Source organism: Ambystoma mexicanum, chromosome 3q (assembly GCF_040938575.1).
Source record: "Ambystoma mexicanum isolate Mex_15411 chromosome 3q, UKY_AmexF1_1, whole genome shotgun sequence".
Lineage (NCBI taxonomy): Eukaryota > Metazoa > Chordata > Amphibia > Caudata > Ambystomatidae > Ambystoma > Ambystoma mexicanum.
The window spans coordinates 375122997-375150275 of record NC_090926.1 but is presented as its reverse complement, the minus strand read 5'-3'; the positions used below and the strand labels follow the sequence as shown (position 1 = coordinate 375150275).

General features: G+C 45.0%; 1 protein-coding gene across 1 annotated transcript in view; it reads right to left on the bottom strand.

The window, feature by feature from the left end:
• Window positions 1-27279, bottom strand: part of CCDC69 (coiled-coil domain containing 69) — a 284855-nt gene that overhangs the window by 14244 nt on the left and 243332 nt on the right. Inside the window, exons 6-7 of the mRNA XM_069654005.1 lie at window positions 25092-25193; window positions 12605-12724 (exon numbers count right to left, since the gene is read on the bottom strand). Of these exons, the coding sequence (XP_069510106.1) occupies window positions 12605-12724; window positions 25092-25193 (222 nt within the window). The remainder of the gene's footprint in view (window positions 1-12604; window positions 12725-25091; window positions 25194-27279) is intronic.

Genomic DNA, 27279 nt, shown 5'->3' with positions numbered 1-27279 from the left:
AGAAGTCTAAGCCTTTCACAATAGTACGTCCACATATATAAAAACAAGAGGAAAAACGAAAAATACTGATAACTACAGAAATGAGTTATAAGGTATTTTTTTTAATTGTCTATCGTCAAAAGACCTTTACACCAAAACAACACATCAAATAAGAAACATTATAATTGTGATTCATCAACACATTAAGAGAAACAATTTGTTTAAAATACAACTACGTTGAAACCGTTAAGAATCATACAATTAGTTTACAAATAAAATAAAAAGAAATTCAAACGATTTGCCTGAAGACCATCGTTCCGAGCACTATGCCATGAGTCTAACAGAATAAAAATGCTTGGGTTTTGCAAGAAGGGAGGGTCTCACAAGGTAGCCAGAGTTTTTCCACTATTTGCCAAATGTGAAAGGCAGCAGCGGTTGTTCCCATAGATCTTGCACCATAGATGGCACTCCAGAACCGATCAAATGTGTGATCCCTACATTCTGGATATCCCTTTTCGTACAAGAGATGGAGCCTATTACATTACGTAAGCAGGTGCCGTGCTGATTCCACAGCTATCCTGCAGAGGCGACATGAATGCTAATTTATGGCCAGGCCAGCCAGGCCCCTGTGTTCTCATAGACAGGAAGCGTAGCTAAACGTTGGGACAGAGTGCAGTGAACCAATTGAGGGGAATAGGTGTTGACCAAATAGTCACAAGGAGTGTTTAAATGTAATCCCGGGTTGGAATATAGAAGGTATTTGCTCTTACTAGCGAGGCAATCAAAGGACTAAGAGTGGTCATAGTCCCTAGATTTTCTGTCGAAGTTCTTAGAGTGAATTTCTCCCAGCGAGCCGGGCAAGGCTTTCATGCCTATATCCTGCAATGTTCTAAGACAAGTTTTTGCAATTGCTACGCCCACAATAACGTAAGTGCGCGTTAGCACAGTGTAGTCTACCGTTTTCGCTAAAGCTAATGGTGCCCCACAATTTACAAACAGACATTATCCAAAGTAAATGCAGAGAAGGCAGTCCCAGTTCTAAACGCAGGGCTTTGACTGGTACAGACTTGGGAAGGCCAAGCAAGGATCTAAGACGCTTGGCCTACAGTTTCTTAAGCCCAGTTACTGATCCCAGTGGCAATGTTTCCAACGCAAATAAGATGCCAGGGACAATTGATAGCCTATATGCAGACAACTTTGCCTACATAGATCACCCTCTCTCCCTGTCTATCACATTTTTAAGAGTTAACCATTTTGTCCAGGCCATGGAGGAAACCGCAGCTTCATGGCAGGAGCCATTCAAATTGTGTGAGATATGCATACCAAGATATTTGTAGGTCTCAACTTGTTCCAAGCTGCAACTGCCCAATTTCCAAGTAAACCTCTTCCCCCGATAGGCACCCTTGCAAATGGTCATGATTTTCGTTTTACCTATGTTAACACAGAGACCATTAAGATCGGCATATTCCGCGAACGCATTCAATGAACGTTTCAGGCCCAGTGGGGTGCGGTCAAATGTAACAGTATCGTCTGCATAGGTCAGACAGCGTAACTTCTCTCACCCATAACTAGGAGGAAAACTTTGTGCAGCCTCTAGGGCTGAAAGAAAGTCTGTCACATGAAGATTATATAGTGAAGGGGCAAGACCACAACTCTGTTTGTGGCCAACAGTTGTAGAAATGGGTCTTGTAAGCGCACCATCATGTGTCAGCCTCACCCTCACAATGGTATCCTCACGCAACAGCCTAATGAAGTGTAACAGCGAGGGATCTATGCCCCACACAGATAGTTTCTCCCACAATCTAACCCTATCTACGGTATCAAAGGCGGAACTGTAGTCCACGAAGCACGGACAAAGATTGGTACCTGGATCATGTACAGTGTCCGAAATGAGTGCAAGGAGTAACCATATGGCATGGCTATTGCCATGCCCTTTTCTAAAACCCATCTGCGTGCAGTTTAAAATTACCTTTGTTTGGAACCAAGTGGAGAGAACCTCCAACAGGATTCTAGAAAATATCTTTGAACTGCTGTCCAACATGGCCAGTAACCGATAGTTGGAGGGGTCTGCTCGGAGCCCTTTCTTATGGATAGGGATCAATATTGATTCGAATCATGTTGGAGGATAGACGCAAGTCTCACATACCCGCGGGAACAAGGCCCGCAACAGACCAGCCCAATAACATGGATCATTCTTAAGGACCTCATTGCATAGGCCGTCTTGACCCAAGGCCCTTCATGATTTTAACTTCGCGAGTAATGAAACAATGGGGCTCATTACGGGTCCGGCGGTAACCGTGCCAGTGCTACCGGTTGCCGCCGGACTTGTAAATATTTACTGACGCCTGATTTCCCAGTGCCCCCGGGAGATTACAACCCTGGCGGCCCAGAATGTCAGGCGGCGGTAAATTGTAAGTCCACATTCCCATAGAGTCCTGTATGGGAATGTGGACACGGAAGCACTGGCACTGTTGCTAATGGTGCCGGTGCTTTCGTGACTGGTCTGCCTACCATGGCCCCGGTGGCTGGCAGGCTCAGACCTGTCAGGCATGGCAGCTCCGGCAGGCAGACCTGTAATATGCCGTGCCGGAAACAACGGTGCCGGTAAGCTTACCAGCACCCTCGTATTCCAGACCGGCAGGGTCATAATGAGGCCAAATATCTGCCTCATTGAAGTGGTGCCAAACATTTGTGCCTTTCTTGGTAGTTCTTACCACAGGATGTTTAAGCACAGAGGTCGGACAACAATTTTTAGTAAGATGCGTGGCCCAAATCTTTTCGAAAATGCCACACACAAGACGGTCTGAATTTCCAGAACTAAGGTTTCTTAGTAGGAACCAACATTTTTTGGTATCGTGAGTCTTAAGTATTCAATCAATAGCTTTCCAGTTACGTGCATTTTCATTGTACTTACATGCTCTTAACCAATTTTTATAGATGGCTCCAGCATTCCCTTTGAGGTATTTTTTCTCGCTAATAGGAATTAAGTGATTTTTTACTATATCTCAGAGAGTAGAATTCAATAGTTTTTTCCATTTAGCTATTGCAACATCAAAAAGATGCCAATCCCTCTTACTTGTTTGTGCCCGGTTACAAGTTTCTTTGCATCTAAATTGTATCTGTCAAACAAACATTTCATATCCCAATCATGACAACTAAGGAGATCTTCTTGAGTCTTCCTACAGGATCTGAGATTTGAATTAAAATGACTGATGTTGGTGGTGGACCAAAAAAGTCTATTACCCCTGCAATTAACTGTAGGATTTACACTCAGAAATATACTATGCTTCTTAGCTGTTGCCTGACATTCCAAGCTAAGAACTGCATGAGCACTCAAGTCAATGGGACCCACTAGCAAGGTTGGAGAGAACTTGCGAATTACGGTGTTGGCAAAAATAAAGCCTATGCAACTTTTGTATGTCCCATTTGACCAGGTCACCACTGGAGCCCCTGAACCTGCAACCACCATTTCATGATCAAATTCCAAAAGTGGTGAATGCCAAGCCTAGGCCTTTGACCTGGCCTCCAGACCGTGTCACCCCCTTGCTTGCACCACAGATGCTTCCATAAATCTACGTTAAAATCCTCTGTGAGTATTACACCCCGAGAAGGATGCCTATCACACCATGTCCTCAAGGTTTCCACAACTGCACACATAAGTGATTTAGTTGAGTCACCTCCCGCAGGGTCCTACATAGTTAGCAAAAGTGGCTCTGGGCCCCATGGGGATTTGGACAGGGTTACAGCCAGAAGATTATGATGTGTCGGCTTGCCACGAAACTCTGTTAAGTTGTAACCAACTTTTGCTCTAATGCAAAGTCCCCCTTTTGGGCGACCCTTTGTGATTGGGGCCGCCAGATTATGCACCTAGTATACCCATCTAAATCAAATGAAAAAAAAACATCCAGGTTTCCTGCGGGGCAAAAACATCAGCCCCTGTCAAACAGGCTAAGCCTCTCTGGGTACTAACAAAAGAGTTGAACCTTCTGGTATTCCAAGAGACAAGGCTTAGTAGGGCATTAGAAGGTGAGGGAAAAATTCAGTGTGTAGGATGCACATATGACCAATGACCATCGAGCCTTGTAGCCATTATTCTATGGCCAGAAGACACATGCTCGGTGATTTGATAGGCGCGTGTCTGTCTCCATAGTTGCTGTCTCAGGGCCGATGGGCAGAAAGCAAAGTTCGAAGCCCAAGTTTGCAAAGGCATGAGCAAACTTGCAGATTCGTTCAATGGCAATAGATGAGTGAAACGAGGCAACCGCCCAATTAGACACGCTATGCCTTTGCTTGTGATAAGTGTAAGTAGTCTTAAAAGCCATTTTCTGTTTAAAAAGGACTATTGGATGTCGGCGATGTTGCAACCAGTTTGATGTTTCGTATACCGGCGTAACATGAAAGATCCTTATTGTTGGCAGGATTTGAATTAGAGTCTTTGGGCGACTCCGAGACCAGGTTATATCAAGGAATAGGGGCAGTGCCTGTATCAACACCACCTTGTACTACTCCTCTCTCGGCCACAGAAGTCCTCCTAGTATGGTCTGTCACAGGTACTTGTAGTACAGACAAAGCAGTTTAAGAGTCGCTGGGGCGTGTGTCATATTTACTCGATGAACAGGAGCTGTGGATGGAACAGGTTGGGCGACTCTAGAAGTCACCCAATTGGCCAGCAGCCCTTGTAGCGTGACCCTCCTTGGTAGTTCATTCATGACAAAATATGATCCTGGAGGAGCAGAAGCCGAATGGGTTTGAATTTAATTTAGGTGCGGTCAGTGTCAAGCCCACTGTGTCGGCATATTTAACTTCGAGGCACTGGATTTAATTTGCACCGATTTCACCTTGGCCTCTAGTTGATCGATGAACTCCTGAGATGGTGGTGAGTTCATCATTGACTGCTCCGTGCACAGGGCCGAAAAGGCATGTTCTTCAGAGTCAGCACATACTGTAAGAAAATCTGTCTGCACTTGAACCTGGTCCACATTATTTGATAACTTTGCCTTCTAAACCAATTATTTCGATTCTGGACTAGTGGAGCCCACCTCCCTTGACGGAATGATGATGAACTCGGCCAATGAGGTTACAGATTTCAAGTTCACTTGATGAAATTTGGCCGTGTTCACTGGGTGTTTGTCTCTTGCCAACTTTGACTGATACATTTTGGTTGCATTTCCCACCCCCAGTGGGGCTTGTAGAGCCTCAAGGACTTTTCCCAAAAGTGATGCAACATTCCCTTGATCTTTGGCTATTCTAGCACAAAGTTGAAATAAGGCCTGTAAAGTTTGCTGTACTTTATCAAAGTAGCATCTTTCACAGTAGTCCGAGTCCTCTTCACTCAAAGAAAAGTCGGAAGTAGAAAGCAAATCCTCCAAGTCCGGAGTATTAGAAAGCAGGAGCCAATCGCGTTATTGTAATCCAGTTGTTCAGTGCCCTGGGATTTACGACAGATATTCAAACAGTGATTTAATAAAGACCTGTTGTTGTCTATGTTAGAAAAATCGGGTGAAAGATCTATCACTGTTGTGGCAGGATCCAATGTATGCCCTACCCTCGGTAGCTGGCCTCTCTGTTTGGACCTCACTGGTCTCAGTATGGGACGCTCCCATAAAGATGGTCATTTTTGGTTGAGTTGAGCAGTGTACGGTAGGGTCCTTTTTATCTTTTTTAGGCCAGGGAGGACCGCCCAACTCGCACTTGCCCGCAACCAAATTTCTAGGGCGTTTCCCCTTACGCTGCACTGCGTAGACCATAGGTGTGGGGATTACATTTTGGCATAGTATCTGGGGGGCGGAGGGCACAGAACTGCCAGTTGTGGCACTCCCAGATGTATCGCTGCAAGGCTGCGTCCACCGGCCCTTGCTGTCTTCACCTACTGCCAATTGCGTTTCCAGAGCAAAGGCAGGTCAAGTTCATCGAGCTAATGGGAGGGAGTAAGAGGACCCGGTGTTGACTAACTTTCACCTGGCAACTACCTGGACAAGCTTGTACTCCTCCTAGGGACCTGGACACCGGGCTGCCCACTCCCAATAGCTCCAAACTCTGGAAATCCTCCTACCTCCTCTCGTCAACTCCAAATGGAGCACACAGTGCAGCAGGTCACGGCCAGCTCTCTCTGCCACTGCTGCTAACCACTCAAAGGAGGTAGGGGAAAGCACCCAGTAAGGTCCGGAGCCGACAAGCCGCACCACTGAGCATACAGCAGGCCACTACGAATGCGTAGTTATGTATGCGTAGTTGTGTAAGGAGCGCAGCATAGTGCTTCCCCCATTAGGGCTTTTTTAAGCTATTGTTAGGTCAATTGTAAAAAAAACAGGCACCCCACTTACTGGCCAAGGAGCGGTATCTACCTCGCTCAGCAAGTAGCTGAGATCAGCGGATCCTCCGACAGCAGACCCCAGGACTCCCCTCCCAAAACTCTTTTCTGCGAACCTCTGGCTTCGGATTGCCAGGGTTCACCAGCTACCAAGGGAGCTTCCCTGGGAGCTACGCGTAGCGCTAGACAGGCAGCCTGCAGACTTTCTTCCTTTCTCCTTAATCCTTCCAAGAGGAAAGGACCTTTCTTCAACGGACCTACCACAGAGCTTCAATGGAGCGTGTCAAGCTGCACTGTCGCACTGGGTCACACAATCACACTCTCACTGTCTGCAGCCTACCGACACCAAGTACATTCTGTGGTATAGGATAATGGTGGGTGTTGCCAGGAGAGCCAATGAAGCTGCAGGATGACTGCCTCTTACTTAGATGTCTTTTGTAGTTTGGGTAAGTTTGCTAGGCCGATCTGACAGTAGAGACTGAAGCGGCATACTTTATCGGGGATTGCTACAGTGACTAGTGGGACAACACCTGTGACCTGAATTGCCACAGGCTAGTGTGTGCAAACCTCGCAGCAGTGAAAGGCTGAGAGACAACACCCTGTACATACCTTCTACATGGGGAGGAAAACATGCATGAAAAGCCAAACACACAAATCTTTGCCCTGAATCTGCATAAGACGCCAAATAGGCCATCAGACGCCAAGTGCAATTAGTGACCATGAGACTCCTGGCTCAGGAAATATATGATCGACCCTAAAAAAAAAAGAACAATTATAATAATTATAACCTGTATGTGTTTTCTTGTTCCTCGGTTTTTCCCTAAAATGCAAAGTGACTGAATGTTCAAAGCGTTTTTGCTGTTGCTCAATATGTCTGTAATAAAGCAGACCTATCACCTTGAAGCTGGAATCCTCCACCCTTTTTATTTTTTTAAAGTAAGTCGAGGTCTCACCAGTTAGTTGGAATGATTGCCCAACCCCTGCGTTTGAGGTAAGGCAGTCCAATCTTTAGTGGGGGCGTTGCTTTACTACCGCACACCAGAATGCTGGACATGGTCTTAGTGTTGCTGACTTTGCCAAGCCCATGTAATCAGAACCCCAGTCTTAAAAACTATGCCACAGAAGGGGAATGCGGGTGTGCAACAGTTGTTGTACCCACGCTCAGGTCTTTGCAAGATGCAGAATCTAGTGCCATTGCGGTATGTGCATCTCTCTCCTTCTGCCCCCCTAATAGGACCCGTCATCACTAGTGAATCGAAATGTTTGTGATTTGGACATTCACTGTTAATGATTAAACTGAGAGACGCTGGAACCCACAGTTGAAGCTTGCAGTCTATGTACAATTCATTGTGCCGAGGACGAACCATTGAGAAAAATATAAAAATACACAGACTTGATGTCCTGTGGTATGTCTCAAGGTACCTTAAGAGCTTGTTTAACCCCTGGAGAAAATAGCTTGCAATCCCTTCATTCTTGGGATGCTTGTCCTTCCTGCCTTCAGTCAAACCTGAACCTCCATTACAGCACAGATTGCTATGTGTGAGAAGGGTCTCGCAGTGTCCTTAGAATCAACATAGAAGATTAACTGAGTGTGCCTCCCCTCCCCCCCCGCTGCCCCCTTCTCTTCTCTGGCAGCGCTGCTAACCCATAGCAACACATAATGGCTACATATGCTGCAGTGTATCACTTGCCCATATCAGCCAGACTCTTGAAGTGTTGTTGACATTGAATTGCAATCCTGACTTTTTCAAATAATTACCCAAAGCATTGCTTTCAGTAAGCACACATGCGTGCCGCGCTACCAATCCATCATCTTTCCACATGGTGTTAAATAGTCACACATTGCTGAAATTCACGATGGTGGGCCACTTTTGGGGGTGAGCAATGAGCCACTTCTCTTTAGCTGCCCGGGGCTATTTGTTGTCCCAGTCCGACCCTGATGGTGGATGAATTATTACCTAGGCGTCCGATTTTGCAGAACTGGTTATTATTACCTGGGGGGTCCTCTCAGGTCCTCAACAGCTCACTCATGCTCTCCAGGCCCGATGTGCTCTGCATAGTTTTAGTAGAAACTATCGGGGTCAAGCGATCCTGCCAGCTATAGAGATATACGGAGCGCAAGCTTCCAGCGTTACTCCATACGGCACAGAGCTACGGGGTGTCAAATTATCATATTGCAAGTGGCAAAAACTCAGCTAATAAAGATATCTTATCTCTCCCCAAAAGTACCCCAACTAACTCAATAAGATTGGCACTGGGCATTTGCAAAGTTACATTTGTATCTATTTCCTATATTGGCTCAAGATCTACCCCCTATAGCTTTAGAAAGCGGCACAAATTGTTTTTTTTAAATTATATTTCACCAGGTACCCGGGATACAACATGGCTGAATTATTATAGAAGAAAGATGTCTGCTGAGTTGAGAGTCAATTTCTATGGGACGATCTACATTCAATTTCACCCGCAACTAAACTGATGATGAAATGAGTGTACACAGAGTGGCTCTTTGCACCAGTGGTCAGTACTCAGTCAGTCGTGTAGTATGCTGCGCTGTTCTTTAAACTTCAATGGTGACAGAGGCTGAGCACTATATGGATTGGGTTGTACCTTTTTCTTCAAAGGTATTACATACCAAAATGTGACTTGGGGGGTTTATCACAAGTTGGGCGGTATCCTGGCAGTAAATGAGCCGGGATACCCCCCAACACAATTTGAGTTACTGCTACTCGGGGTCCAGCTCAGAGCTGGAGGTGAAAGCGTCCTGGCAGGGCCAAACTCATGATTGGGGGGATGGGGTAAATGCAGCAGTAATAGCGTTACCACCACATTTTCCCACTCCGCCCAACTCATGATGAGGCCCTTGGTATTTTACCACTTGCCAACTATATGTTCAAAAGATCCAAAGGTTTTCAGACGGGTAATCACTGTGCGTCTCGTATGGGAAACTCTAAAGACTTATTGCATTATCCTCGAATTTGTCCTAATTATATGAAAATTAGAAAAGCAACCAATTTTATTTATCAAGGAATATTAGAACAACTTCTGTAGCACTTTTTTGTGTGTGACCCAGACAAGTTGCTGCTATTACTTTTGGGGTGTCCAATTATCTGGCACGAGCATGGAGACATAGAAATAGATATAGTAGAGCGCTTGAAATAACATAACCATTGCCTCTTAAAATGGGATTAGATCTGCAGTGCTTTGCACAATTATGGTGGCAGCTGTGCGCTGGTGCAGGATTAGGAAAGGGAGTTTTCATGATGGTTTTCATGTTTTTCTTTTTTTTGTTCTGAGTTGTTATGCTTAGCTGGCAAATATTTTTAGCGAGTAGTTTTGTATTTGAATGTATTTTGCGGGGAGGTAATTCTCTGACATTTATTAGTTGTTGTTATAATGTTACATATGACTTGCTTAAAGCAATTAATTCTGACTGATGCCTCAGGTTAACTAAAAGGCGCTCTTCTTTACATAGGTATTGTGTCAAAGATGGCCTGTTTCTGCATTGTACACAGTGTCTGATTTACGTGTGGCATGCCTGGTCTTGTTTGTAATTAGTTTCATTTTATTCCAGGTAAACATTATGGAGTTTGCAGCACCTTAGTTCTTTTTTCCATGCTTCCAAACTCTGATTTCATTTCATGGTAATGGAACCAACAGGTCCATGATTATATCTGCATTCATATGTTTCTACTTTACTAACACACAAGGTTGTCTAGTATGCATTATTTGTTTTTGTTTTTAAGTGGCATGAAAGCGCCACCTATAAGGCAAAACTAAGGCATTTGAATACAGCTAGGAGGAAGATGCAATGCGAGGAGGGACACTTGGCTTGTGGAAGTTGTTTGGTTATTCGCCTACCCATGGATTGACATGGCCATTCTAATTCCTACTACTGCCCCACCCGCTACCTGTCCCTTGCTAACCAAAACCCATCCTCCAGGGGGTCTCTATGAGCTAGCTCTTTCAAGCAGCAACACCAATCTGTGTGCTGTAATTGCTTACCATTGCTATTTCAAAGCAGTCATACGCTACGGGTATGATAAAAATGACTTAACCAGGTGTGCCTTCAGCCACTTGATTTATAAGCAGCATGCATGTCCTTACATTGAAGTCCTGTTAAAGACAAGCATTGGCAAAGTCAACAGAGTTGGGTTGTGCAGGCCTTAACTAGGCCTTTGCCAGGCACTGCTAACATATGCCCAGGTACTCGCACCATTTTGCAGCTGCTATCTCATGGCAAGGTAGTACCACTATTGCAGCACCTGGCAAATGCCTATCCCATGCGTACACAAAACTGAAAACAGTTTGCTTTGTCCATGCTTGTTTATCAGTTTCTGCTGGATTGCCCCACATAATCACAGCTGTTATTTTCGCTGCAGTGGTTTCCCTCTCGATTCCAGTGTTTGTTGTGTACTTTTGAAGTGCTTATATACAGAGATCTCAAGCTGTACAGCCTCAGGTCTGAATAACTACCCAAGTTATTTTTTCTTCACTCTAATTTGAAGTAGAGAACTTCCTCTTTAGAAATCTAGCAGTGCAAATGTCAGAATGCAAAAATAACTAACCATGACGTGCCTGGCAATTACATGTCTGAGCAGTATGGGGGTCTGTGCACTGTATAAGACCTATGTATACCTTCCCCTTTCTCAGTCACCAGGCAAGATTGCATTACATGCACTGCAGATTGTACTGGAACTGGAAAATGTATTGACCTAGAAATCCCTGTATGATTGAGGTGCTGCAAAGATTAAGAATACATGCCTATGAGATTAAAGAGATACTGGTTGAGTATTTAATAGAAGGCTGCCAACAGTGCAATGTATTTGTATTTATTGTGTTTATATGTATATAATTATATTTATATTATATGTATATAATGTCTTTGCTTTCGCCTTCACATTTTTGCCTCTTGCAGTAAAGAAGATAGAGTAATCTTATGTATTAGTATATATTTCACTTATACAATTCTCCAAGTATCTGTGATTTAGGGGCTGGGCATGCACACAAATATTTGACCTGCAGCCCCAGTGAAGCTCTTCTAAATGGAATAACGGACGCCATTGTATCCTCAGATTCCAATACCGAGTCTGTCAGAATATTATTTATGGTCACAAAAAATGTAGGGTGAGTGTTGAGAAAAATTAAATGAGCATTACTCCTAATTTGCATAATGTAGTTAAGGATTCCAAAATAGAACCATTTTCCCTCAGACATATTTGTCAATAATTAACATCTGTGGTCATTCCTATGTACCCAAAATGCCATTTGATTTATGCAAAGCAGCCAAGAACAATAATTGGTGCTATTTTTGCCTTTACCCTACAAGTATACAATTGTGAATTTTGAAAGCGTAAAATAGGAGTGTGCCACGCTGTCAATATTAGACTGATAAACCATCAGAAAATATGTATTACAGGTTTTGATAATGTACTTTTCTCAGTAAGACAAATATAACATTATTATAACTACAACATATACTGGAAGTGAGCATTAGAAATTCACCTTGTAAACTGCCGCTTCTTAAAATGTTACAATGTTAGTACAACTAAATAATTTCCTTTTAGTAGTTTCTTTTGCCAAGAATAGACACCATTTTGGCTCTCAAAAAGTCCTTCTTGGAAAGGGTTGTGCTCAGATTAAAACCAAATGATTTCTAAATTCAACTGTAGACCATGAGGTGTGTTCCTCCGGTCCCTTACACAGCCTGTCAGAAGCAATGCACCCCAAGGAGGGCCTATATGTGACCCCCTGAGCCCCCATACGGACAATTTACCCTCATTGTGATGGCAACATTCCTGCAGGATACATGCAATGACAATGTATGTCTCCAAATGCCAGGTTGCTCCCCACCTTGGGGATGCGCTGTCGCTGTAGCTCATGTTCTACTTTTAACCATAAAAACCAGCAGCCCCTCGTTCAAGATAACTGCATTTTGTCACTGGTCGTGGTGCCTTCGACAGAGGGAGACAGAGCGCATGGCCGCTAGATTGGCATATTATACTTCATGTCCAGCAAATAGGTTTGGTCTTGCCCAGTCACTGTACTCATCCTGGTGGATGTACCCTCCACACACCTATAGACCATTGATAGTGCCATAAAATACAAACTCTGCCAATAAAAGTATAGAGTATGGCAATATGCCCAATCTTTACTGATTAGGAGGCTGGGTTTCAGGTCCGGAGACTTTCCCTGGACCGTGATGACAGGCCCTGAAAGACATTATTTATGCACATTTCTCTCCAGGGCAGTCTCTGGGCAGGTACAAATCCACTGACCCTCGACCCACTGGTTGCAAAGAGAAGGACCCTTTCCTACCACAATGTGCAGGTTCAGCAGCTTCTTGTTCATCTCATGGAGGCGTTCGTTCTTCATCTCGATAACAAAGTGCAGGCTCTGCAGCTCCTGCTCCCAAAACTCACCCGGGCTCCCATACTCCTAGAGAAAATAAGGCACAAATATTTCAAATATATCCTTCCACATCAGTAGGGCATCTGCACGAACCACTTTGTTTACACAGCTCTGTAAAATGAGATTCCTTGAGTAGCAAAGGAGCAAGGTACATATTAAGACCAAGATAATGGGGCAAAGCTCTTAAACAGCCATGGAAATAAGGGGTGTGCAGGTTAGAATTGAGGCGCACACACAGAACCCTTTGGAAAACTGTACTGGAATAGTATGGGTGCAGAAGGTGAAGGGCGAGTTGCATTGGGAAATCTGAGGCATGGCCCAAGGGCTGGAACTACAGGGTGTTGCAGGTCTGGCTTGAGGTGCACTGGCAGAAATGTGACATGTTACCCATTAATAAATCGAAGAGAGCGTGAAAGGGAAGGGCGGAGATACCTGGACAAAGAGGTGTATGGACACAGGAGTCATAGAGATTGCTGTAGGCCGGCTTTGAGGTTTGAACTATGACAGAATAAGACTGTGTTGCATTAGTCAGCTCATGCGGGTCTGATCAATGGAATAGCAGGAGCTGTTGTACAGGACTGGGGTGCATCAGCTGTGTGCATCCCAGTGCTGGAATAGCTGCAGGGCTGTAGATCAAGATGCAGGTGATTTGGCACATCATGCTAGGGTACCAGTATTGGAATAGCGGGTGGTGCTGCAGACAAGGAGTTGGGATCACTGCATAGAAGGGGTGCAGTAGGCCAGGACTGAGGTTTATCAGCGGTGAAACATGTGACATCTTCCCCAGCAATAGCAGAGGGTACTGCAGAGTAGGTTGGGACACATTGGTAGAGAGATGTGGTCAAAGTGCTGCAATCGCAGGCAAGAGGTGCTGCAGATCAGGGGTGAGATGCAGCGGCAAAGCGGTGTGTCCCCTAGGGAACAGCAAAGCGGTGTGTGTCCTAGGGAACATTAAATCAGTGTGTCCGCTAGGGAACAGCAAAGCGGTTTGTGTCCTAGGGAACAGCAAAGCGGTGTGTGTCCTAGGGAACAGCAAAGCAGTGTGTGTCCTAGGGAACAAATAAGTCAAAGTTACTCACCATAGAAAATCCTTAACTGATAGTTCGTTATTTCTTATGCCACAGTGATGGGAGGCCCTATGTGACTAATCCAGGTAAAATTCAACCCTTCTCACTGAGAAGCCACCCCCTTTCGGGACTAGGGACGTGAGTCTGCTACGCTTGACACACTCCAAGGGGCAGGGCATGCAGATCCCATTGTGAGTGACTCCCCCTTAGAGGACAAGGAATACCAAGTAGGATTTTTACTCATCCTCCCTCAAGTACAAAATCCCATTTGTATGTTGGCAATATAAGGATTGAGCAGGGCAATGAGGTGCAAGGCCCCTTTGAAATGGGCAGTGTGGTTTCTGAGTTTTTAAGAATCCCAGCGTTATGTGAACCATCAACAGGCTGTCCAATCTCGGCTCAGCCTGAATCACAAAAAGGCAAGATGAGCAACACTGAGGAGAGAGAAAATCCTCCAGAGCCAGCCACGGAGGGAGGAAGTCCTGTAGAGTCAATCGCAGGTGAAGGAAGTCCACCTGGGAGGTGGAGACCCGAGGCAGCCCAACGCAGGAGGTGTGTTCCACTGCTGATCCATGAATCCTGCAGAATGCTTCTCTGTCCGATGTGGTGTAGCCCAGGAGACACTCGGCTGTAGGTGAGGTGAAGCCCCGACCATGCCAGACATGGGAAGCCAGCGCTGATGAGCCGTCAAAGACCAGCAGATAGACGCTGAACCAATGTAGAGAACTGAGTGGGAGATATGCCCTCCCAAGGACTTCAGATACAGCAAATGAGGTATGCAGTTGTGATAGGAAACAGGGAAGAGGGCAAGGAGATCCCCTCTTAGAACTAGGGCCAGGCAGGGTTTTCTCTTTTATTTTACTACCAATAAAAGTCTATAGCCAGAAACATGCCTCCTGTGTGCTGATCTCCTCCTTCCAGACCCTTACAGCATGAACAATTTGTACTCCCCCGGGATCGTCTGTGCAGTTGGCCAGGGAAAAGCCATCACTTTTGGATCCTGCCCCTCGGGGTGGACAAGCGGGGGAGGACCACCTGGGTAGATGGTCTTTGGGATTGGAGGTGGGATATCCTTAGGTAAGACACAGTTCCACATCCTCCTTTCAGGAGGGAACATCTATCCCAGAAGTAGTCATGGGATTTTGTACGCTATGTCCTCTTATCCCTGAAAAGAGCCGGAAAACCAATCATACCCGAAGTGTTAGACAGAGAGGGAGTTGGACTAGGATAAGGTATTGTGGCCCCAAACACAGTATCTCCCTCGTCCTTATGACAATCAATATAAACCCCTTTTTAGGTCACTATAAGGTAGTCAATGTACATAAGGTCATATGATCAATGGTATACATCTGCAGCCCATTAATGGACCACAGGTGTATAAAAGGTGGAAGGCTGAACCACAAAGGAAGAGCAGAGAAAGAGCAAGAAGCGGAACAAGGAGCCGTGCGGAAGCTGAAGAAGCCGAGAAGCAGAGAAGCCATAGAAAACCCCGGGAATCCTGCTGGCATGATCATACAGAACAGAGATCTCACTGAATGGGAGGCTGGCAGCAAGCGCTGCCGAGAGGCAAAGGCGAACCTTTGCATGGGAGCCAGAGAGTGCAGAGCGAAGCACCTGGTGAGCAGACTTCCCCGCTCAGAGAAAACCCGGTGACAGGAGCAGAGCTGCTAAGCCCAGGTAAGTGTCTGGGACACTGGAACAACCGGAGCACAAGGAAGGACCGTGAAAGTAGTAGCGGTTCACGGCAACAGGCAAAGATACCTTCTTTTGAATACTGAATTGAATGAAAAACATAACGTTACCTAAATTGAATGTTTAACTGAATGGAAAAAGTATTGTTGCTATTATTGAATACCAAACTAAATGAAACAGACAAAGTGGCCTTTACAGAATTCTAAATTGAACGAAATCACGCAAAGTTGACTTTCTCAAACAACAGCACTGAATGAAGATGTTGATTAACAAGGTGAATGAACCCAACAAAGCAGCACTTTTGGAATACCAAATTGAATGAAGAAAACAAAATTACATTTACTGAAGACTCAATTGAATGAAACATACAAGGCTGCACTTTTTGAGTATAAAAATGAATGAAATAAGAAAAATCTGCATTTGGTAAAACCTTGAATGAAAAGGAGAAGAACAAACTTGTTGAATAATGAACTGAAAGTAATTTTGCTAGCCAAGTTAAATGAAAGACTCTGAGAGCAAAGTGGGTACCAAGGTTGAGAAACCACTTATATGTTAAAGTTGTGGAGGTACATTATAGAAATTACTTGTATGGCTGAATATTGAACTACTCAAGGAGACCTGGAAGTTCCTGGTTGCGTGACATGTAATGGGTGGACCATGTGGTCTAAAACTAGGTCAAGACCAGAGACCCATTAAATGTCAACAAGGAGGTTTACTGTGGCAGATGAAGGAAACCAAACCTCAGTGTGTATGAAACCTGGGGAAGGAAACCCTAAATTGTAAAGAATTGTTGAAATACGAAACCAAAGCTCCAAAAGACTTCTTTTGTGTCACCTTTCATATTTAACTTGGGGACGGGTATTCTGACCTTTACAAATGAGTCGAACGTTATCACTTATTGAACATTGGGGAAGAGCATCCTGACCTTCACAAAAGTATGTAACTTTACTACTTCAAGTCTGAGAGAAGGTAAAATGAACATTGTAATATACTTATTGACATTTGGAGGAAAAGAAGCTGAAGAATAAGCTGGAGCTGGAAATAGCGCTGAACCGTTACTTTTGGAACACTGTGTAGTTTGTGGTTGACATCCCAGCACATTGTTGTGTATTAGTTGTGAGGGCAAGAACAGGTTTTGGACCCAGATAGACTTTTCAGTTGAACACATTGACATAGTCTTTCCATAGTTTCTTTAGGTAATCCCACCTTAGCATAGGGCAGGTTAGGCCTTACTCCATCCTGACATTCTCATCAATAAAAGCTGTTGTTATACTTTGAATCTGTTGTCTGCGCCTCCTTCCATGATGCCAATCTCACATACCCCATAAGGTAGTAGAGGGATCCCTCTACTGTCAACTGATGGAGGACAGGACCAGAAAAAACATCCAAAGAGAAGATGCGCATTTGTTCAGCCATAACAGTTCATCATGGCCTCTGACATTTCATGAGAGCCCTCTATCCCATTGATATTCTCCTCAGCAGCTCCTCTTGACAGCAGTACAAGGGCCTCCACAACCTTCATGGGCCCTTTCTTATATTCGGGGGCCCTGGTGAGCTTCCTTCACCTGCCCCAATGGTGAACCAGTCTGTCCAGATGTCACCTTTCAAACTGCCCATCTTTCTTTTGGGTTTTGGACTACCTTGCCCATTTACATCATGGAGAAGGCATAGACCTGGGCTCCTGTATGGACTTTACACTCCCACTGTCCACTGGTCTTGCTCTCCTGGCATAGCACTGGGTGACTGGACTCGTGTTCCATCAATTACTCTTCATCTTGATCCAGTATTCTTTGGTCGTTTTTGTTTTTATGCCCGTTTTGTCATCCAAGCTTTTCTCAGGCCTTATGTTTCTTGGGCCCAATTACATCAACCTTCTTGGCCAACAGGATGTTTCCTTTGAATAACTTAATCTCCAAGGGGTAGAATAGCAAGAGGATTCAATGCAACCCTCTAGAACATATGAGCTGGTTTAAAAAATATAGTTAATACTTTTGATTACAATAACGAAAGGTCCACACAATAGATTTGCAAAAATATGTTCTTTATAATAAAGTAGTGGATGGGAAATAACTACTAAATGTTAGCGGAAGTAAATTAATAACTACCCGAATACAGCAACAATTCAGAAAGTGTTCTCACATAACCAAGCTGTTTATTCAAGTCTGCAAAGTCCAAATGGACTTCTTGAGATGCCCAGGGGCCTGCAAAGACATAATTACCCACAAGACTCAATGTTAATTCTATTGGCCCAAAGGAACTAATGGACCAATGCTAAGGGGGCAAGTGGGAGATCCACACATAGGGTCCCTGAAAGCAGCTAGGACCCAAAGAAGACATTAGGCAGGGGTATTATAGCTCAGAAGCAAGACGACGCAGAGCAACATACATTCGAATCCTGGGTCCGCGCACAGAAACCTCTTCGGTATTATAATTATAATCCAGAAGCATAGGAGAACCCACCAGAAGAGGCCCAAGGAAGAAAGATCTCTGCCCCTCACACTCCAGAACATGAAACTGCAGAAGTGTGCAATGAAGTCACCAGTCGGGACGGGTATGGTTCAATTCTGGATGGGCTAGCTGAGCACGGGAGCCCCATAGCCAGAGAAGAGCAGTAAAACATAGAGAGGTAAGAGTAAGGGGACTCCCAACAGGAGATCCCAATGAAGACTTAGTTATTCCAGTGAAGAGCTTGCAGAGTGGGGTCCTAGTTGTCGGTCAGATGGGCAAAGCCAGCAAACAGAGACATTAGCCCTAGTGGAATTAACAACCAGTGAGCCCCTAAAGATGTAGATGTGGCAGAATGGTGTCTCAATGAATTAACAGCAATGGTAACCCTATTCCACGGTCTGAGGTGGATTTGCAACAAAAGCCAATCAGGACCATCCACTGGAAGTCTCCATGCTGGGATAACAGCACCAACATCCAACTATATTGATACAGTTCCAAACAAAGGGGCCTACAGAGGCAATCGCCATACCAGAGGGCCAGTTCCAAAGGTCAAGCAGTTCAGCCAAACTCTAGGAAAAGACGAGACACAAAAACGCCATCACTACTGATCCAGCTGTCCCCAAGGGCGTCGGGCCATCGGGCTTGCATGAAAAGATCTAATCTAAAAGGCTGAATGCACGTTTAGTGTGCATTCGGCATGGTAGATAAGATCGAAGCCCATAATATCGAACAGGGGAGCAGGGGTTGCAAGGGTGCCCCCCGTATACATTAAAGGCAGTGCGGGGGACAAACAGCAAAATCCCAAAGGATCGAATTACAAAAAGCAGGCAAGTGGGCTCCGTAATTTTTTTTATTCGAACTTTTGGGATACGGTATTTTAAAGTACATCTGGGGCCATCAAGGGAAAGGGGCATAGACGAGGCTTCTTCCAATCCAGAAAGAGGCAGAGCTTCATCACCAGGTTTTGCAGAGATACAAAAATACTGGAGCAAAGCTTCTGTCATCATCCTCATCTCAGTCATCTCTCTTGGATGATTCAGGGTTGAATTCCAGCAACAAAATTCCCAGTGCGGAATTTCAACTTTTACGCCGAATCAGATAGAGAATCCTAACCACCAGTCATACACACACACATGCACAATGCAAGCATATGATGGCCAGCACATCAGTGCCGGCTCCCACACCCAAACGTTTGGAGGCAAAGTTAGGAGATTCTGGATTCCAGAAGAATCTTGCACAGCATATCTCCCCTTTCATGCACCCACAGGAACACCATCCCATTCCTTTTTAGCTCCTGGCCAAAGCTCACATCAGAAAACGACCACATCCAATAACATGCAAGGGCAACAAAGTATAGTTGTCTGGATAATGGATTTCAAAACACGAGATAATCCATTTCGTGAGTTCCGAGGAAAAAATCCTTCCAGCGAGTCAAAATAGTGACTTCTCCTGCAGCCATTGTATATCACACTGTAAGGCCACAAACGCGAAAGAATACACATGATTGGGTCAGAGTGCTGACCCAGAGAGTTTAGGTGGCATCGCAGTGGTAATGGGTGGCATAGCGTGGTTATTGACTAATGCATTTGCAGATCAGCAGACGTACATCAGGCAGCAGCACTTGCTTTCCTACGGGCGCTCAGTGGCCTGCTCCTCAGAAGCAGGTACGTGGCCGAGTGTGAGCCTTGTCAGGATTCATTTTCTCTAGGGAAGGGTATTTTCCTGCATGACCTGTTCTAGTTACACTAAAGGGGTTTGGCCCATTCAGGCACAAGCAGGTTTTTTCCATGTTCATGGTGCATTTCGTTTTTATACATAACGGTCTCGATACACTCAAATATTTACCTATTATGTTACTCTTCTCTACTGGGTTGGTCTACCCATGTTTATGACTGTTGCTATGCTGGGTCGCACATGTTTTAATTGTTCCATGACTTATTGCTCAGTGAACTTATTACAATAGTCCAATTTTTCATGGATTATTGTTATTTGCCCTGATGCAAACTTGGCTGATGCTGGACTCTGGGCCTGGGGTCTGAATGTTCATTGTGTTACATAGCCATTGTTACTGTTAAGAATTTGCCCTGATGAAGGACTTTATTGTCCGAAACGCATTAGCATATTGGCCATTGCCTCCAATATTGGTTGATTACGAATGAGTTGTGACTAACTCAGTGAATTTTGTTTAAAAAGCACCAAGTATTAAGGAATGTTCTCTAGCTTTCTACGCCAGACAAAGGGAGTTCAAACCTCACCGCCGGCTTTTGAGCCTAGGTCCTGTTCCTGTATATATGTTAGTGCGCAGTGTAGAGAGTGTGCCCCCCATATGTTATCGAATTTATCAAAACCGAAGAAATTAATTGTTTGTTATTAAATTGAAGGGGTGCCCGCTCACTCTTTCGCTTTTGTATCGCAGTGGTAGCTCCCACTATTGAAGGCCACAAGGGTTCACAAAGTGCCACAAACATAAGAGTCTGCTCCCCAGTGAGATCTAAATGGAACTCACTCTCAGAAAATTGTCAGATCATCACAAAGAACAAGCAAAATGTGAAAGGGACTCGCAAAAGAGAACTTTCTTCCTTAAAATGCCTTTGTCTGATTGAATATTCTTTTCTGTTTTAAAGCACTGGGGCATCCCTTTGCAAGCTGTTTGTCCAATGTGCCCTCTGAAAACATAAATGGAATGTAAGGGAAAGGGAGTCATCATTTTCTTTAGCACCATCTTTGCTTTGCTTTTAATCTTTAGCCAGAAAAACTGGATAGTCTGTGCCTTATATTCGAGGAGGGTTTGCTGTGGTGCTACTAGCAGTGGTGTAGTTTGCAACAAAATGACTACTGCTATAGTCTGTAGGGGTGCCAGGATGAGTAGTGATTGAAACATCTACTCAGCCCCACACTACTACTAAACCAGAAGTGTCCTCAGTCATAAAGGTGAAACAGGCACACCATGAATGGTACACCTGCTTTGCCTCTTCAAGGCAATATGGCCAGAGTGGGAGCTATTCTTCAAGCTGGAGTTGGTAAATAAGCTTCCATATGTCAATAATACTAGGGTACCAAAATAAAAATGGACATCCAAGTTTGCATAAAAATGGACATCCAAGTTTGCATAACAGTAATTAAATGAAAAATACAAACACACTAATAAAAACAAAAGCACTATACCCCACTCCTGTAAGAGAATACACAGAATATTCAGACTTCAAGATGAAGGAGTCACTCCGGGTCTGAAGATGGTTTAAACAAACAATATTTTCAACAGCAAATGTTCAATGAAGCTGCTTTTTAAAAGATAAGGCGTGGGGTCTTAAATTACTACTGCCCTTTAATACGGGCTAGGGGGATGGAACCACCACCAACACTTTTTGGAAGCTCAACAGCAATGAGACATGCTTCTAGGCACTTTAGAGCAGTTCAAGACGGGGTGAGCCGGCCTTGCCAATAGGTCGATGAGATGGGTGAGACGATTGCTTCCATGGAGTCTAGTTGGCTTGGGATGGCCCCGCCATGCAGTCCTGCAACAATGATTGGCTCGAATCGGGCAAAGATGGTCGAGTCGGTATCTCAGAGAGGTTGAGTCGATATGACGAGGTCCCACGGTTAGATGGTCGAGTCAGCTACTCGACATCCCACGTCAGATTCAAAACACAGTTAGTGTCAAAGGCAGCTCCGGGTGCTTGCAGCAGCTCGGAAATCAGCTCAAAAGCAGTTGAGTCCGCCCGGAAATCAGAAAGATTCTTTAAAATGGTGTCCAGAACCGTTCCTTGACTTCTGGTTGTTGGGGGAAACTGTGCAGTGATTCCAGGGGCAAGAGAAGTCCTTGGTCTGCACTTTCCAGCCAAGAACCTTGCCAGAGAGCACTTGGGACATCCTGTGAACAGTATCCTGGGTAAAGGTGGTCTCAGCTGCAGGCATGCTTTGCCCTGTCTGCAGGTCACAGCACATGGTCTTCTGGAATGTATATGGGAAAGGGATTGCTCCTTTCTTGAAGGTTTTTATCTTCACCTCTAAGAAAGAGAACTTTGGAGCAAACTGTATTGCCAATACAGTTCCAGGTGACATCCTTATTCTACTGAATCCAAAGATTACTCAATTAAGAAGGTGGGGTCACCCCGTTAAATAGGCAATCTTCCATAGTGGATGTGTCCCCTTCTAGCCTTCCAAAGGGTCCCAATCCTGGATACTGTGTGCAGAGTCGTTTGCCTGGTGTTGCTTTACCCAGAGTGTTTTGTCTGCTGGAAGTCAGGAAGAGGCACTAGAAATGTGAGGGACCTAAGAAATACCAAGATGGTGGACCCCTTCTTTTGCTGGTCACTTCTCTCCTGAGCCACTCTAATCCTGCCCTCTCCTTGCCTGGTCTACATCAAAGGCTCTTCCGTAATTAGCACATTGGTGGCAGCTCTACGTTGTCCTGGCAGGACGTGCCTTTAAAGTACTGATTCCAGCCAACCCCTGTAAAGATTTCCTGTTTTCTGTTTAAGGTGACAAGTCTTCCCAGAGAGATGAGAAGGGGGTTTCTTGTGCTTGGCCCAAATGGTTTGTTTTGGGTGAAACCTGGTCTCATACAGCTGATACATAACATGAGTCACTAGTAAGCAAGCGGACAATAAAATGACACCAAATGGTTTTGGCCAGTCAAATGCGTATATTTCCGGAGGCCCCATGTCAAAACTACACATGAAATATATTTGGATATGAATTTGCCACCAGGCTCTGGGAGCACGCCCTTATCTGATATGGTTCAATGCTGCCCACATCAAAGGCAGTCCTTGGCTGTGGGATCTTTAGGTTCTATAAGGCTGTTGGCAGAAATGCACATGTCATTTTGCAACGGCCATTTCACGAAATGACTCCCCCCCCCAGAGAGATTAAATTGCTGGCTCCTCACCACCCAATATTACCAACAAATTAGATCATCTTAAATCCCATATTGGTGCGGTTTACAGCAACCAATCAGGGGTACAGCAAACAATTGTTTGAAATGAAAAGAATGTGCCATTAACATCTCAGCCCATGGCGCATATCTGTCATTTTTGCAGGTTGAGTTGTTGGCTTCCATTAGAGACGGAGCTACTACAAATCCTTCAAGAGAGCAAAAAGGCAGATATTGCAACAGATTGTAATGAGGCTTCAGGCCGTTGAGAGGCACATAGACCTGCTGGAAAACTAAATACCTACTTACCCGACGATGAAGGGTATCTACCTGTCCGGATACCTCCCAACCTCTCGGCAGCCCACGACTGAGTGGCCAATACCATTTTTTTAAAAGAACAAAAGAATGGGCAGGAGCATCTGGGTCAGGGATGGAATTGTCTCCCAAAAGCAGCCAAAAAGTACACATTTGGCCTCATTACGAGTGTGCTGGTCTGGTAACAATGGCACTCGCTCGCAGATATTGACAGAAGCACCGGCACTGTTGCACACGGTGCCGGTGCTTCCGTCCTCCCCAATCCCATTCAGTCCAATGGGACTCGATTTGGAATGGGCAGTTACTTTTTCCAGCGCCTGGCTTTGGGGAATTACCGGGACCACCGGGGCTGTAATGCCCCGGTAATTCCCCAAAACCAGGTGCTGGAAAAAAACCTGTTTTTACCGGCACAGCTACCGCCGGGGTCGTAATGAGGCCCATTGTTTTGCTGGCATCTTCTAACTAGAAAGTTACATGCACTGTTCCTCAGGGGTACGCCGCCTCGCCACTTCTGCAAATATTTACATGTGTCCACTGGCCACGGTTTGAGAACACCACTAGGTATACTTTCAAACGTATGCGGATGATATTCAGATTCAAATAAATCAAGAGAATGATTCGGAAAGACAGATCAGCATTGCAGAACACCTTTCACTGGATGAAAGAAAGGCGGCTTTCCTGCAACAGATCCAGGCTATGACATTCCAGGGAATAGATCAATTTTCACTCCCACTTGACGCGCCAAACCGGCTGGGTGTCCCCACTGTCATATTGCAAAACATAAGAAATCTTGGTATCAACTTGCGCAACAACCTCACGTGTCCCCAAGTCAGCGCAGTGATCATGCACACGAACCTAATGCCTTTCTGTACCAGCTATCTGAACCCCCACATTCCCTGTTGTAACTAGCCTATGTACACATACATATACTTCTGTGTACCTTGCCCTTGTATATACTCCTGATGTATAGTTTGTATATTGCACGGATGTATAGTCCTTTAGCTCTTACTTGCTGAACTTGTACTGTTTGTATGTATCCCTTCTCATTATGTAACTAAGCTTAAAGTAACCTTGTATGCTGTGGCGCCCAGTTACCCAAGGGTCCGGTGCGCATTACAAATTAATAAACAAGCAAACAAACAATGCTAACCAAGCCATGGAGAATCCTCGTCCTACTGCGACCAAATCACTGCATGGAGCAGACCAGAGATTCAGTCATGGCGAGACTGAACTATACTTTGGCCTTGCAAAAAAGACCTTAGACTGTCTACAGAGACTATAAATTCAAGCAGCCAGAATGGGCCTCGATGTCCATAAGCAAGATCATGTGTAGAGCCGTAGAGCCGTAGCTTGTCACCTAATAGCCAACAGCCCCTGCCTCTGATATACAGATATGTCTACTCCTCATTACTGGCTACATTGCCCACAGAAATGTACTCTTCAGTTAGCCTGCTATATCCTCAATCAGCACATGAGTAATACTGAATAGGGGACGCCCCCAACCCCCAGTACCTGGCTGGATACAAACTGCTCAAATTCATATTTCTGCCACTTTTCTTTTTACCTCTGAGCACCCTGAAGTGCCTTCGAGAATTCATAGCGCTTTACAAAACTCCTGCATCAATACATATCATTGGAGCACATCCCCATAGGTTTCACTAAGAAGTGATATCCCTTGCCTAAGCCCTGCTTGTACTGAACTGCAGACCTGTTTGTATTTTCTTGAACTGTGTTAGTACCTTCCTGGGCTGTGCCTCTACCTACCTGGGCTGTGCCTCTGCCTTCCTGAACTCTGCCATGTTGTGCCTGCACTGTGCCTCTGCCTTCCGGAGCGCTCACACTGCGTGCCTGAGCTGTGCCACTCCTGTCCGAGTTATTCTATTGTCTGCCTGAGCGTATCCGCTGCCTGTCTGAGCCATGATGGTGCCCGACTGAACACTTGCCCCTGAACACACATGCACTCAGTAGCCTGCTCACACAAAGGCGAGTACCTGCTCACCTCAATATGCCTTTTGTAGTCTCGATTCAGGACGGACTCTTCCACCAGTTTCATCTTGTCCTGAAAGGATTGCACCTGGGAGGATAGCTCGTCCAGTTGTGACTTGAGGAAAGAGAAGACCAATATTAATGCAAGATCATGCCTTACCAGAGAGGCATTTAGAAGAGCATGTCAACAAGACCCCAATGATCCCCTTTTAGGGTTGGACAACGTGCAACCAATGCGCTCACTATCTTCACATGTAGAGGGCATGAATAGACGTGTGTGTGCTCTGCGGTGCAGCATGTTACAATGTTTTCCTAAGTTGTTGCTCTGGAAATGCAATAGTAATTTAAATTATTCTTGGGACACTGGGGCGAACGTGGCCATGGAAGCAGTGAGGGGTCAGAGGGAGGAATGGGGGCACTTACAAAGTGCTAAACGGGCTGGTTTGTGCCCCCAAACGTGACCTGCAAGCAATTGCAGCTCACATTTGGTGAAGACCATCCAGACCTGGTAGATTTATCCCCACTCAGCATCAGGCTGATGGAGTGATGGGTGGGATCCATGATTGTGCTCTGGGAAGCATGCTGAAGAACCTTCTTCCATTGGTCCCAGCATGTACCACCGCACTGTGCGACATGCGGTGTGCCTGAGCTCTTTATGCTTCAGATGTCAAAACATTGAGTATGTTCAAGTTGGGTAGTAATAACACTGAGCGTTAGTGTTTCAATGTCAAATAAATCCACCAGGATGATAAAAACGTGATGATATAATGATATATTTATTTTTTGGATCACCTGTAAAAGTCATGCACAATACATTGCAGAAGGGATCCAATAAAGTTGTCCCGGTTGAAGGTCGGTGAATGGCTTTGGAGTGCCGTGGGTGAGCATTTTTCAGAAGCTAATCATACCCTTAATGATCTCAAGAGTGCTGTATTCCGGGGTAATTTTGGGACTGGAAAAGCCAGAAAGACCTATGAATTAAAATGCATGCACATTTTCAATAGAGCGATATCGCGGTTTCATGAGTCACTATTCCAACTAACAGACTTTCACTTTTTCCACTCATAGAGATACAGGGATCACAACATCCATACTCGACACCTTCCATCATTTTTCCCAAAGCCATTCACAGACATTCAACCGGCAGACTCCCTCCAACCCAGCCCCATCTTCCAAAAGCTTCCCAGAAACGTGTCAGCGCCCTTGTCCCTAGTCAAATCCTACCCTTTCCTCTTGATTGAGATTTAACACAATCCCGATATGGTATTTGACCCAAAGTTTCCACACTGGGCTCCACGGGTCACAGGCCTAACGCCTAAACTGGTCCCCTCTTTCAGATCTCTAGAGGCACACACCTGATATGCTGATGATTCTGCTCCCACTGATTTTGTAAAGGGACAGGCCCGACATACCAGGCTTCAACTGGACTGCACATTCAATGACTGACACCTAACCAACCCCTCCTGGCTTCCTTAGAGCACACTAACAGGGTGGGCTGTTTTTTTCATGTCTTTTCCCTGTTCTTCACTCACTGACCCCTGCCCTACTTAACACAGTGTACCATTTAGGCCTTGAAGATTGCAATGTGTGGGGGAGTTGAACATCCACGTGCCTTTTTGAGGCAAACTACAAATCAGGTACAGACGGGCACAGATAACGGGGTATCTACAGGAGTTGCTATCTAAGCTGTAATGCTGTGATGTTTTTCAAATGCTTCATTTCCTCTCTGCCTCAGAAAGTGGAGACATTCCACGAAAACGAGCAAATATGCAAAATAAATGGCATTGCTTGCCTAATCAAGGTATCGACTAGGGTTCTTCTGGATCAACATTCGCTATATATATTCAATGAAAAAACGTTGTTAAAGGGATGTTATGGTTACAGTAAATCCGAAAACCCCCAGAAATGTGCCAGTTAAGATAGGCTAAGCAACCATAACTCGTGCCACCACCGTGCACTGCTAAGACTAACACCCAGGACATAAAAGATGACATTACAAATGTCATTGATGTCTAATTTTGCCCCCTCTTGACAAAATCCCACAAATTATTGCAAAAAGATTCATATCTAGGTCTAAAATAGTTTTGCAAACTTGTGTGCAAATTCGTCAAATGGCACCACTTTTATAAGCCATTAAAATATTTTGGGACCCCCCCTCTAATTGTGTTACCTCTTGACAAATGCAGCACCACAATTTCACC